The sequence below is a fragment of the Octopus bimaculoides genome, chromosome 13 (assembly GCF_046866305.1).
Source record: "Octopus bimaculoides isolate indiv1 chromosome 13, ASM4686630v1, whole genome shotgun sequence".
Lineage (NCBI taxonomy): Eukaryota > Metazoa > Mollusca > Cephalopoda > Octopoda > Octopodidae > Octopus > Octopus bimaculoides.
In genome coordinates this window covers 18924488-18937699 of record NC_142940.1, presented here as the reverse complement: position 1 = coordinate 18937699, position 13212 = coordinate 18924488, and the positions used below count along the sequence as shown (strand labels likewise).

Genomic DNA, 13212 nt, shown 5'->3' with positions numbered 1-13212 from the left:
ACAATTTACAATCGGCTGATTTCTGTTGATTTCTAAGCTTTCTCTTAATATTCTCATGATTCATTTTTTTTCTCTTTCAAACAACCACTGCGCACTCTCTTCCTCCATCCATCCTGATCTTGTGCCTCCATCTCCCAATCAACTGAAACTACTGTGTCAGAGCAATTCTGAGGCAGTCCTTAAACCTCATTTTGGGTTTATCTGCTGGGTCTCCTACCATCTTCCAGGTCACCATACAAAAGTTGCCATGGAAGTCTTTCATCATCCATTCTTACCAGATATTCAGCCCACCACAAATGACTTTGCAGAATCATTGAGTCTGCACTTCTACTACCACTTCTCTCAAGTACCTCCACATCACTGATGGTCATTTTTCAATTTATCCCAAGAAATTTCCTAAGACAGTATTGATGATATTCCAAATGCATTAAACAGGTAGTAATTTTGCCTTGAACTTATTCTTGGTGCAAGTTTTGAAGAGTGCAGTTCGATTTTAACAGTTATATTTTCAGAGCTATAATGGAAGTGACAAAGGAGCGTATTTGGCATATTTTGCTTTCTGAGTTCAATAACGGCAACAGCACAACAGAAAGTGCTAGGAATATCAATGCAGTATATGGGGGATCGGACAATAACCGTAAACCAGTGTAAATGGTAGTTCCAGAAATTCTGAGCCGGAAACTACAGCCTAGAAGACGAGCCTCAACCAGGTAAGTCTGTAGAGCTCGACGAGGATGTCCTGCAAATCCTGGTGGAACAAAATTTCACCGTAACTGTTGAGGAACTAGCAGAGAAGCTGGGATTTGGTCATTCAACTATTCATCGACACCTGCATTGGAAAAGTCAGCAAATTGGGTCAATGGGTTCCTCACAAACTTTCCAAGTCTAATCACATGCAGAGAGTGAATGTGTGCACTTCTTTGCCGTCACATCTCACGAATGAACCTCTTTTTGGACCAAATATTGATTGGCGAAGAGAAATGGATTCTCCATAAAAATATCAAGCGCCAAAGATAGTGGGTAGGAAAAAGAGAAACACTAACACCCCAAGCTAAAGGCCTTCACCCATATAAGGTGTTGTAATCCGTTTGGTGGAATATGAAAGATTTAGTTCACTTTGAACTTTTAAACCCAAACCAAATGATAACAAAGGAGATCTACTGCAAGCAGCTTGAGTGGCTTAAGTCAGCACTAGGAGAAAAACAACCATCTTTGGTTTCACAACAAAAGGTGTTCTTCCATCAAGATAACGCTCAGCCACATACAGTGAGGATGATATTCCAAAGGCTGGAGCACTTCGAATGGGAAACAATGCCCCACCCACTATATTTGTCAGACATTGCCCAATCTGATTATAATTTATTCCACAGTCTTCAAAATCATTTGTACGGTAAAAAATATGAATTCTATAGACAAGGTTAGCACAGTACTAGAGGAGTATTTTTTGTCATGGACAAATGAATTTTGGAATTTGGAAGAGCATTGTAGAAAATGAAGGAGAGTATATTTTAGACTAAAGAAGAACTTTAGCTTAATTAATTTTGAAAAATGAAAGAAGTATACAAAAACTGCATTATTTATATGATGACCCAATATATATATATATATATTTATTTATATGATGACCCAATATATATATATATATATATATATATATATATATATATATATATATATATATACAGCAACCTATATACACAAAAGTATATATATACAGATGAATATATAAGCATGAACATACACTTATATTTGTATAATAGACTGGCAAAGAACAGGCATCAGGTCAGCTTATGAGATATTTATACAACATTGAGAAAAACAAATGCAAAAACTAGTAAAATTGCAGGAGGTCACTGAAAGTTCTTAATAACAGCAATGTAAATAGGAAGAGTCAGAAGGTAAGTCTGTAGTATTGATATGACATAGTTTGGCAGGTAGATGACAGTTATCACACATAAAACTTGTAATTGAAAAAAAAAGACAAAAGATGTGCAAATTTTTCCTTTACAGCTGTTTCAAGAATAGTTGTGCAGTGTGTCCACAAAGTCTGGGTACATGGGGATTAACACATACTTTAAGACATTATTATTTCTTATATTTAATTGTTTATGATTTTACTTACTCCATATACCCACATGGGGATTAACGCATACTTTAAGAAATTATTATTTCTTATATTTAATTGTTTATGTTATATTTTTATTTACTCCATGTACCCAGACTTTGTGGACACCCTGTATAATTGGTGCAGTTTTCAGCATGTAGTCTGCATCCAATATTCTTGTGGCAAACCTATTCTTTCTTCAGCGAGATAATGAATTGAAACTCAGTGAATAAAAGAATATATATGGGAACAGAAATAAAGAAGTGAACATAGATGAAGAGAGGCAGATTTATTAAGGTCTAAATAGAGGTCTACAACTCCACAGAAATTTCCATCAATGCCACTGTTAACATCAAGCATTGATATTTAGCTCATCTTAGTTCATTTATTCCTTTTAAATACAATAAGTCTACCTCAGTAGCTCACCACATGCATAATCTAAAGATTGATAGTATTCTATATTATATTAGTTGGTCAATCATCAAATACTTTATAAGGAAAAGTTTTTAAAATTGTGTAATTAATAACTAGAATTAAAGTTTTTCTGATATGCAATATTTCCTAACAACACTACCATGTAAAATTAAATATAGAAATGAATAAATAAAAGGACAAGAAAAGAGAAAAGAAAGACAAACATATCTCACCACTATCTATTCTGCTTTTGCTCTGTTTTTGGCATAGCGACGTGCTCGAATACCAAGGTGCTGATTTTTCACCTGCCATGTGACCAATGAAGTTGGGAGTTTTTTGAGAAGCCAACCCTGAAATTAAAAATAAAAGATAAACATTATTTTGGAGGAGATAAACAAAATAAATAGTCTATTCACTTTACCCCTTCTCAAACAATTTATGGTTTTATGCTAATGTAAGTAATCAGTTATTTTTAGTATTATTAGCTAATTATAATAGAGCAAGAAGCACTGTCTTGTATTTAGCCAAAAATTTAATTCAGCCTTAATATCATAAAACCTTAATTCTAATTTGAATATATTTTCATAAAAACTTAATTTTGATTGCTTGTTATGAAGACGTCAACATGGCTGTCATCTTGCTTCAATAAATCAGATGTACCCTTGCCAACATGTCATCATGTAGTTATCTTACGATGGTGCTGAATTTTCTGCCCAGCATCCATACCATCTTGATGCAGTCTCAGCTTCGCTGGACAGGGCATGTAGCTCGCATGTCAGATGATCGATTACCAAAAAGATTACTCTTTGGCGAACAGCAAAAGGGAAAGCGCTCACAAGGCGGCCAAAAGAAGCGCTTTAAGCACACACTGAAACCCTTCAACATCGATCATGCAACTAGGGAGCAGTCTGCTCTAGACAGAGAAAGATGGTGATCAGCTGTTCACAAGGGTGCCAACATATGCGAGACCAATAGGATCGTTGCTGCAGAAGACTGCAGACAATCCAGGAAGAACAGAGCTAACAACCCTGTAGCAGGTGCTACCATTCCCTGTCCACACTGTCAAAGACTCTTATGGGCGCAGATTGGCCTCACTAGCCATTTGCAGACTCACAAAAAAAGCCCACCCCCACCCCAGGATGACTAGATGGTCTATGTCGCATCGACGGACAAACTACACACACACACATATTCACAATAAGAAGTTAACCTTCATGGGACACTGTTATGTAGTGAGTCACGTCTTGCTTTGTGATTTTACTATAATGCCATGCGAGGTGCAATCAGTGAACCATTCCTAACACAGTTCACATATGTTTTCTGTATGTTATGATGCTTCCTGAATTCTGATACCATGATTATTTTACCAATTTCTTTTTTAAGGCCTAGCAGAAAAAAAAATTATCTCTGGATAAATGTTTACATCTAAGTGGATTGAAACTTCATTTAGCAGACAGACAAGTAAGAGTGTGTGTGTGTGCGTGTGTGTGTGTGTGTGTGTGTGTGTGTGTGTGTGTTTCTCTCTTTCTCTCATGATAATACAACAATGTACCTGGATAGTTCTATATTATTTTCTTGTCAGTCTGTGCAAATTTACTCCCAAAGTATTGTCACTCTGCCAAATTCAGAATCTAAGTTGTATCTTTGTGCCACCTGTTTTCTTTTTCCAAATCTATTGTTGTTACAGTTTCTAACAAACATATATATCCACTTTATGGTCCTAGTCTGGCTTTAGAATATTTAACAAACACTAACCAAAAGCAGACACCGGCATGTAATTTTAGTAATTGTAGGTGCAAGCATAGCTAAGAAACTTGCTTTGCAGTCATGTGGTTTTGGGTTCGATCCCACTATGTGGAACCCTGGGCAAGTGTCTTATCTAAAGTCATGGGCCAACCAATACCTTGTGAGTTAATTTGGTAGACAGAAACTGTATGGAAGCCCACTATGCATGTATGTGTATATGTATGTACATGTGTGTATTTCTATATTTGTCCCTCAACTACCAACTAATAACCATTGTTGGTTTGTTTACTACCATGTAACCTAATTCAGCAAAAGGGATGATAAACATGCACCAGTCATATATAAAAAAAAAAGTACTGGAGTGGATTTGTTCAACTAAACCCTCCAAGGCAGTAACCCAAGCATTGCTACAATCTAATAACTGAAACAAAATAATAGATATTAATATTCTGGTTTTTCTGTCTCCAAGCCTTCTAAATTAATCTTTCAGCTTATTGCATTAAAACTATAGCTTATTACTGGTATGGTGGAGGCGCATTGGCCCAGTGGTTAGGGCAGCGGACTCACGGTCATAGGATCATGGTTTCGATTCCCAGACCGGGCGTTGTGAGTGTTTATTGAGCGAAAATACCTAAAGCTCCACGAGATTCTGGCAGGGAATGGTGGTGAAGCCTGCTGTACTCTTTCACCACAACTTTCTCTCACTCTTACTTCCTGTTTTTGTTGTACCTGTAATTTAAAGGGTCAGCCTTGTCACACTGTGTCATGCTGAATATCCCCGAGAACTACGTTAAGGGTACACGTGTCTGTGGAATGCTCAGCCACTTGCACATTAATTTCACGAGCAGGCTGTTCCGTTGACCAGATCAACTGGAACCCTCAATGTCATAAGCAACGGAATGCCAACAATTACTGGTATGGCTAATGCATTAAAAGCTATAACTTTACTCAATAAATTTAGCTCAATCTCAAGTCAATATTTTCACCTGATGTTCTTTCATTCAGGCAAGTTGTATCGAAATCCAACAGTTAAATTTTGCTCTCTGCACTGTAACCTTTCCAAAAAGCTCTCTCTGCCTTTTCTACCACTTCTATAATGGCCTGTGCTCCTCAGAGCTGACTGGTCAGTAACTCCTTACTCATTCATCTCACCCAGTTACTTCTGGTTCTAAACTGATCCCTACAACTGGCTACTCATTCAGAACATTGGTCTTCTGAAATTCTCTAACCCTAACTGCTAACCCTATTTTTGTGCTGCATCAATTTGAAATGACCCAGGTTAAAGGGTAAAAGGTCAACTATTGATTTCTTTTAGATTCTGAGAATACTCCATATGCTAGCCATATTTAAAAGAAGGTTATAAACATTCCAATACTGTTTATGTCTGCAACCAGCTTTGGTTTAGGAGAGTGGATGCATGTTTTAAGGCCAAACGGAGGAACAATGGTATATCTTAGTCGCTTCAGAACACTATTCTTATTATCATCATTTAATGTCCACTTTTACTTGCTAGTATAGGTCAGATGGAATTTGTTGAGGCAGATAATATTTTCCCAAAGCAAGACATGTTTTTCATGGAAGACTAGAAATGAACAACCTTGCTTGTATGATGACGATACTCATTTACAAACGTTACATGTCTAGAGAAGGGTACATACACAAATATATTCTCTCTCTTTTACTTGTTTCAGTCATTTGACTGTGGCCATGCTGGAGCACCGCCTTTAGTCGAGCAAATCGACCCTGGGACTTATTCTTTGTAAGCCTAGTACTTATTCTATCGGTCTCTTTTGCCAAACCGCTAGGTTATGGGGACATAAACACACCAGCATCGGTTGTCAAGCAATGCTAGGGGAACAAACACAGACACACACACACACACATATATATATACATATATACGACGGGCTTCTTTCAGTTTCCGTCTACCAAAACCACTCACAAGGCTTTGGTCAGCCCAAGGCTATAGTAGAAGACACTTGCCCAAGGTGTCACACAGTGGGACTGAACCCGGAACCATGTGGTTGGTAAGCAAGCTACTTACCACACAGCCACTCCTGCGCCTATACATATATATATATATATATATATATATATATATATATATATATACAGTACATATATGTACTGAAGGACAACCTCCAGATGCTGAACCCCTCAGATAACATGATAAAGGACTGAGCTATCTGGCACCTTGCAGTAGAAGCATTAAGGTCATACCTCCTGGTGAAGATGATTGGCCTGTAAGTTGTGTGCCAGTGTCACGTAAAAAATACTCATGCTGGTGGCATGTTAAAAGCACCCAGCACACACTGGAATGTGGTTGGCATTGGGAAGGGCATCTAGCCACAGAACTCAAGCCAAATCAGGCTAGAACTTGGTGTAGCTCTCCAGCTTCAGCATGGACAGCAGATGCTAAAGAAGGATGATGAAGACAATGATACATATTATGGTTAAGGAGATTGCTTCTGAACTACATGGTTTCAGGTTCAGTCCCACTGTGTGGCACCTTCAGCAAGTGTCTTCTGCTATAGCCTCAGGCCAACCGAGGCTTTGTGATCGAACTTGGTAGGCAGACATTTCTGTTGTGTGTGTGCATATGAGTGCTAGAGCCTCCTAACAAACAGGAGGAGCGTCGCCTTTCTGGCACTTGTGCCCGCGGCATGTGTAAGGACTTTCGAGCGAGATCGTTGCCAGTGCCTCTGGACTGGCTCTTGTGCGGGTGGCACATAAAATACACCATTTTGAGCGTAGCCGTTGCCAGTACCGACTGACTGGCCTTCGTGCCGGTGGCGCGTAAAAAGCACCCACTACACTCTCTGAGTGGTTGGTGTTAGAAAGGGCATCCAGCTGTAGAAACTCTGCCAAATCAGATTGGAGCCCGGTGTAGCTATCTGGTTCACCAGTCCTCAGTCAAATCGTCCAACCCATGCTAGCATGGAAAGCAGACGTTAAACGATAACGATGATATATATATATATATATATATATATATATATATATATATATATATATGACAGGCTTCTTTCAGTTCCCATCTAACAAGGCTTTGGTTGGCCTAAAGCTGACACTTATCCAAGGTGTCACACAATGGAACTGAATCCATTGTTATAAACAAGAGGCAGTAGAGATAGCCAAAGTAATACTGTGCAAGATTAGATGCAATGCAGAATGTAAATGGATTCTTCTTTGTTCAGGGTTCAAACTCGATAAAGTTCAACAGAACCTTTCTTGTCAACAGAGATGATAAATAAGATACAAATAATATGATATTAATTCAGCCAACAAATGATGGCCTTTAAGTTGTGTGTGCAGACACGAATGTATGAGAGCATGTATATGTATGTGTGGATGACAGAGGGACACAGAGAGCATGTATGTGTGATACAGAAAGACAGACAGCTACATATATACATGTAGGAGATGCATACAAAGAGAAAGATAGATATTATATATATATCCGATGATCAATCGGTGCAGGTGAAGCTGTATGGTAAAAAGTTTGTTTCCTAAGCACATGGTTCAGGGTTCAGTCCCACCTTGGCACCTTAAGCAAGCATCTTCTATTACAACCTCAGGTCAACCAAATCCTTATGAGTGGATGTGGTAGACAAAAACTGAAAGAAACCTATTGTGTGTGTGTGTGTGTGTCCCACCATCACCACTTGACAACCAATGCTAGAGTGTTTACATCCCCATAACTTAGCAGTTCGGCAAAAGCGATCCGATGGAATAAGTAACAGGCTTGAAGAAAAACCAAAATGTACTGGAGTCAATACATCTGACTAAAAATTCTTGAAGGCATTGCCCCAGCATGGCTGCATGACTGAAGCAAGTAAAAGATAAAAGACAAGAGATCTTCACTTTCGTGTTAGCTTTTCATGCTTGAATGGCTTGGTCAGGTCATCACGGTCTAAGTAATTCCTTACTGGGAGCTGCTGCTTCCATGGACTGAATCATTTGGTTTGGTTTCTATGGGGTGATGCCCTTCCTACTACCAACTACTTTACAGATTGTATAGGGGGGGCGTTATTTTGTAGCACCAACACCAGAGAGATTGAATAGAGGGATCGCAAAACCCTGCACATTCTCTGCTCAGTGCAAGTTATAAATAGTCATAACATGCCAGATGACTTTAAACAAACAGGCAAGAATTTATCTCAACTATGGAACTGAATACTCTTTCTCCCAACTGAACATTAAACAGTGCACACACACAAGCACACACACACACACACATATATATATATATATATATATATACACACACACACACATGTAAGCACACACATACACAGATTCACAAACACAAAACCATTCTAAGAGAGGGAAAATACCAAAGATTATGAGAATGAGAGAGAGACACAGATATGCAGAAAGTAACAGATAATGAATTCAAGAAAGTAAAAAGAGAGAGAGAGAGAGAGAGAGAGAGAGAGAGAGAGAGAGAGAGAGAGAGAGAGAAAGAGAGAAAGAGAAGCAGACAGAGTTAACAACCAATAAATCTTTTTGTGAAATCTATAGTGGGAGTGGCTCTTGGAGAAAGAAATTAATTCTGAATTTGATAACACTAAAAAGACAAGAAATAAATCTAAGTAGATAAACACCTATCAGCTTTACTTTAGTGTTTTAACATCTGTTCTATACACTAGAAGAAGGATTTTGTTCAGAAATACTATGGGGTTTTTTTTACAGCTGGATGCCTTCTCAACAGCTAAACATAGAAGAGGTTTAGCACAGTTTTTCAGTAAGATGCACAGAGATAAGCTTAGTTCTGATTGTAGTTACTGGTGGTAGAAACATTTGAAGCCAAGACAGTGTTATCAGTAATCAAGTGCTTTGTAAGACGTTTGCTTCCCAACCTCATCATTTCAGGTTCAGTGCTACAGTATGGGCAATTCTGCCCCAGGCCAACCAAAGCCTTGTGAGTGGATTTAAAAGACAGAAACTGAATGAAGCAGGAGTGGCTGTGAGGTGCAGGAGTGGCTGTGTGGTAAGTAGCTTGCTTACCAACCACATGGTTCAGGGTTCATTCCCACTGTGTGGCACCTTGGGCAAGTGTCTTCTACTATAGCCACGGTTCAACCAAAGCCTTGTGAGTGGATTTGGTAGACGGAAACTGAAAGAAGCCTGTCGTATATAGGTGTATATATATGCGTATACATATATATATGTATGTGTGTGTATATGTTTGTTTGTCCCCCCAACATCGCTTGACAACCGATGCTGGTGTGTTTACGTCCCCGTAATCTAGCGGTTCAGCAAAAAGAGACTGATAGAATAAGTACTAGGATTACAAAGAATAAGTCCTGGTGTCAATTTGTTCAACTAAAGGTGGTGCTCCAGCATGGCCGCAGTCAAATGACTGAAACAAGTAAAAGAGTAAAAGAGAAGCCCATTGTGTGTGTGTGTGTGTGTGCGTGTGCATGTGTGGTGGTGGTGCGTGTATGTGTGTGTGCATGCACAAGTTGCAGTAGAAGACACTTAAGGCACTGCACAGTGGGACTGACCCTGAGACTGTGGTTGCAAAATAAGCTTCTTAACCATCCAGCCATGCCAGTGTTTTTTGTTTTTGTTTTTTAGAAAAGTTCTTTATAGAAAAACACATTTCAACAATTCATATGACTTTTCAAGCCTTTGTTTCCAGTCTTTCGTGAAACACATGTCTGGCCATGGGGCAGTATTATCTAACTTTGAAACAAGCCACAGACAAAATCTACCTCAACATATTCCATCCAACCAATGTCAGTATGAGAAAGAGGACATTAGAAAAACGAAAATGATACTTTGATTTTGCAATCATTACACCTGACAGGTGTCACTGGTAATTAAAATCAATGGTCTATTCATGCCTAACACTTCATGCGTTAAAATATCTTTTATCTTTTACTTGTTTCAGTCATTAGACTGCGGCCATACTGGGGCACCGCCTTGAATTTTTAGTCAGATGAATCAACCCCTGTACATTTTTTTAAAGACTGGTACTTATTTTATCAGTCTCTTTTGCCAAATTGCTAGGTTACTGGGATGTAAGCACACTAACACGAGTTCTCAAGTGGTGAGGATGAGGACAAACACAGACTCAGGACAAACACAGACTCAAGACACACACACACACACACACACATATATATATATATAATACAAATGATATATGAGCATATGCATGTATATATAGATGCATATCTGGGTACAGGACGTCAGAAAAGGAACGGGAACATAAAGCACAAAAACGGACTTAGTTTACAGACAACAGAACGAACACATAGGAAAACAAACAAGCCACGTATGGAGTTATTCCTTCATCAGTTGCCTCTATTCTAAAACTAGGCGTTTCGAAACAATGAGCTTCTTTCAGTTTCCATCTACCAAATCCACTCAAGGCTTTAGTCAGCTTGAGGCTATGATAGAAGACATTTGCCCAAGGCGCAAGGCAGTGAAACTGAACCCAGAACCATGTGACTGGGAAGTAAGCTTCTTACCACACAGCCACACTCGCACCTATACAGAATATATTATACTTCTTATATGGGAAACATGCAACACAATACAAGTCGAAACCCTTTTATAATTGTAATGTTTTATCTTTTACATGTTTCAGTCATTAGACTGTGGCCATGCAGGGGCACCACCTTGAATCTTTAGAAGAACAAACTGACCCCAGTACTTATTCATTCTTGTTATTTAAACCTGGTATTTGTTCTATTGGTGTCTTTTGTTGAACTGCTAAGTTACAGGGACATTAACACACCAACACTGGTTGTCAAGCAGTGGCGGAGGAACAAACACATACTCTACAAATAAATACTAAGTCTTCCTGTCAAAACCTCTGTGATTAGACTTATGAATGTTTACAACTAAGTAAAATAAGAACAAACAAAACATTGCATGTCTAACCTAAGACAAACCAGCTGGACTCACAGCTAAGTCTTGACTCACAGCTAAAATCACAAAAAGTCACGAATTGTTGAAACATATTTTTCTATAACTTTTATACAAAAAGGACAGGCATGGCTGAATGGTCAAGTAGCTTGCTTTGCAATCATGCAGTCTCAGGTTCAGTTCTACTACACAGCACCTTAGGTAAGTGTCATCTACTACAATCTAGAACCAACCTATAACTTGTGAGTGAATTTGGCAGACAATAATTCTGTGGAACCCCATCATATGAATGCGTGTGCACACATGTGTGTGTGTGAGTGTTTTTGTGTTTGTTCCTCCCCATAACTTAGTGGTTCAGCATAAAAGACTGATTGAATAAATGGCAGACTTAAAGAATAAGCACTGGGGTCAATTTGTTTAATCCAACCCTTCAAGGCATTAACTCAGCATGGTGCAGTCCAATGACGGAGACAAGTAAAATATAAAAGAAAAGAGAAAAAAAAGAGCTCTTCAAACAGGAATCAAAAAAATTGGTTCAATGATTTATGCCTTTAAACCAATACCTACCAGTGATCTCATATGAGATCACTTAAAAATTACAAATTTCGTAATTATCTGTCAATATTTACACATCAAACCTTTTTGCTATATCTATTAGGTATATGTCTCTGATATTCAAATGAGGTTTGCTAATTTTTCACCCAATATCTCGCTTATTTCTATTTAAAAAGTTATTTTGAAATGTTATTTTGATCATTCCAGCATGTTTCTAAGGCTGTTTTATGCTAGAAATCAAAGTTTCATAAAAAAAAATTCCAGTTAATAGAATTATGGGAGGTAATGGGTTAATGGCAAAACTAAATAACTGCAGAATTGTTCTATATACAGTTTCCTACTTTAAAAAAAAAAAAAAAAAAAGAAAGGAAAATTAGACATTTATACTCACAAATAAATTATGAGCAAAGTAACCGTATGTGCTGGATGACATTCCTAATGAATTCAGAGCACTTTTCACATAGGTCTTAGGGTTAGGAACCATCAAGCTGGATTTGCGGAATTTGCTCAATTTGGTAGTTACATAGAATGGCATCACACACTGCAACATTAAGAAACATTCAATCTTATAAACAATAGGAAATTAATATTACCAGGTGCTCAATAAGGAAGGTTGTATTTAAATGATAATGCATTGTTAAATTCAAGCATAATTTAAAATGTAAAAAATTCTTGTTACAATCATAACATTTGAGGAAATTATTAATTATTTTTAAAATATTAAAAGACCAGGAGGACACAAAACTTTTGAATAAAAATATTTTTAAATTCAACTTTACAATGAAAGTAAACAAACAAAGTTTGTTCTTTTTTAGAAGCATTAAAGTTGAATTTAACGTTAGCGTCTTATGAAGCTAAATTTATAAGTTCTAAAATTGCAGAAGAATTCGTTTTTGGGCAGTTTAGTTTAATGGTAAAACACTTGACGCGTAATCACAGAGATGTGAGTTCAAGTCTCATGGCTGGCCAGTAACATATTTTTCTGCAATAAATGGATAATTTATCCTGATCTCGCTATTTATAGCATTATCACGCATTTGAGAAATAAATTTATTTCTGTATCTAAAAATATTTTTATTTTGTTATTGCATGTCAACGCTTTCACTGTTAAGTTTTTCAAACACACGTTATGAGGTAATTCATATACCTCTGTTTGAAACAGAGCAAAAGTGCTTAGGCCCAATACGAAAACTGCTTTCCAAAATGTTTGAATCATTGTTTTTTTGGGGAGAATTTGCAACCTGGTTGGGCATTTAAATTCAATAAATTATAACTTTTTAATAATTTGTAATGTATCACTTTTATAATAAATAATGTTAAATTGAAAAATGAGAAGTCTAGTATTCTAATTGATTAGAGTTTAAAAAAACATAGCTTTAGTATTTTGATATAATCATTAAACGATGAAATGTATGATTTGTATCTCTCTCTCTCTCTCTATATATATATATATATATATATATATATATATATATATATATATATATATGTATATATATATATATATATAT

The 13212-nt window shown here is 37.2% G+C and overlaps 1 protein-coding gene across 1 annotated transcript in view; it reads right to left on the bottom strand.

Moving 5' to 3' along the window:
- The window catches only part of LOC106880401 (very-long-chain 3-oxoacyl-CoA reductase-B), a 42480-nt gene that overhangs the window by 6785 nt on the left and 22483 nt on the right, over positions 1 to 13212 (bottom strand). Inside the window, exons 9-10 of the mRNA XM_014930320.3 lie at positions 12093 to 12242; positions 2752 to 2868 (exon numbers count right to left, since the gene is read on the bottom strand). Coding sequence (XP_014785806.1) covers positions 2758 to 2868; positions 12093 to 12242 — 261 coding nt within the window. The 3' untranslated portion in view covers positions 2752 to 2757. The remainder of the gene's footprint in view (positions 1 to 2751; positions 2869 to 12092; positions 12243 to 13212) is intronic.